Source organism: Monosiga brevicollis, genomic scaffold (assembly GCF_000002865.3).
Source record: "Monosiga brevicollis MX1 MONBRscaffold_15 genomic scaffold, whole genome shotgun sequence".
NCBI classification, from domain to species: domain Eukaryota; class Choanoflagellata; order Craspedida; family Salpingoecidae; genus Monosiga; species Monosiga brevicollis.
Window position 1 is genome coordinate 10,282 of NW_001865052.1, and position 1,520 is coordinate 11,801.

At 58.4% G+C, this 1,520-nt stretch overlaps 1 protein-coding gene across 1 annotated transcript in view; it reads right to left on the reverse strand.

Annotated features, from left to right (window-relative positions):
* Nucleotides 1–1,479, reverse strand: part of MONBRDRAFT_26567 (uncharacterized protein) — a gene marked incomplete at both ends in the record, with an annotated part of 2,140 nt that extends 661 nt beyond the window's left edge. The window contains 2 exons of the mRNA XM_001747079.1: nucleotides 315–371; nucleotides 475–1,479. Of these exons, the coding sequence (XP_001747131.1) occupies nucleotides 315–371; nucleotides 475–1,479 (1,062 nt within the window). The remainder of the gene's footprint in view (nucleotides 1–314; nucleotides 372–474) is intronic.
* Between the last annotated feature and the right edge of the window lie 41 nt (nucleotides 1,480–1,520).

Sequence of the window (1,520 nt, forward strand, 5' to 3'; positions counted from 1 at the left end):
GCGGACTCTGGCCCGATCGATTCTTCTTCCTCGAGCCGTGCTGCAGGTGGCTCAGACAACACATCTTCCTCCTCCGCCATCGCCTCGGGCTCTGCTTCCACATGCCCCACACTCAACGCTTGGGCAGCGCGCTGCTGGCGCGCAGCTCTTGCTGGCTCCAGGCGCTGTGCTGTTCCTGCGCACACGTCACAAAGCGGCTGGCCGGCAGCAAAGCATGTCGCGGCGCGGGGATCTAGCAACTTGCCGAGCGCCCAGCTGCGGCACGCACTGCCTTCGACAAACTTTTCCATGCCTGGTGCTGGCCCACGTCTCACTGGTAGCCACAGCTCGGCAGTTCCACCCTGTTTATCGCGACCAGCCCGACCAAATGCCTAGCCCAAGCACATGTACACCATCAGCAAAACCAACAATTGATTTTTTTTTTTTTTTTTTTCAAATCCATAAAGTCACACGACCGTTTGAGCAACAACGTACCTGGGCCAGCGTATAGACGTTGTAGCCGTTGCCATACCACAGCACGTGGCGAATGGTGAGCAGATCCACACCCGTGCTGAGGCAGCTGGTGGCCACAATGACGTCGCATTCACCCCGTTGCCACTGTGCCACATGGTCCTTTTGCACCTTCTCCTCCAGGTCGGTGTAGTAGGGCAAGGCCATGTAGCCGCGTGCGTGCAGCTGGTCGCACAGCAGTTTCACCTCGTTCACGGTGTCACAAAAGACCATCATGTGCACACGCTCCCCATTCGCCTGACGCATCATCCGCTGCGTGTCCACAATGGCTTGCACATGCGACAAAAAATCAAGCTGGTTTCCGTGAAGCACACGCAGCTGCAGATCGCGACGCATCGTCTCTAGACGGTACACCTTGCCCCCGACTTGCTGACCCAGCTTTCGAAACAGATGCTCCTGGTCCCCGATGCAAAGTGTGCCCGTCAACGCCACGCGTTTGATGTTGGTCCATCCGCCAGAACCCACACTGGCTGCGACTTCGTTCAGCACATCTCGGTAGCTGGCATCCGAGATGAGTGTGTGCGCCTCGTCCATCACCACGGTGCGGATGCGCTGAAAGCAGACCTTCCCGTGTAGGGACTCAGATCCCACGCGGACAAACATGTCGGTCGTAACAATGAGCACGTCCAGGCCATCTGCCACCTGTGTAGAGGGACCAAGCCATCGCTGGGCACTGTGACCCGCGCCTTGAAATCGCCGCAGCAAATCGTTGGCCACGGCCACAAACGGCACAATCCACAGCACCGTACAAGCATGCGGGCGACAGCCCAGCTTGGGCAGGGTACAAAATGTTTTACCCATGCCTGTCGGTGCAACAACAATCAGCCATCCATCTTCCGCCCGGTGCTGGTCAATGGCCGCAGCCAGGTCCAACTGTTCTTGGCTGTTGAAACTGTGGCCCCACGAGATGCTCGCCTGCTTGGCCAGCTGGGTCATGTAGGGTACGTCATGCTCTGCCCTCGTGTTCATGATGATACGCCCGTTTGCCTCGGGCGAGAGGTCAGTCACCG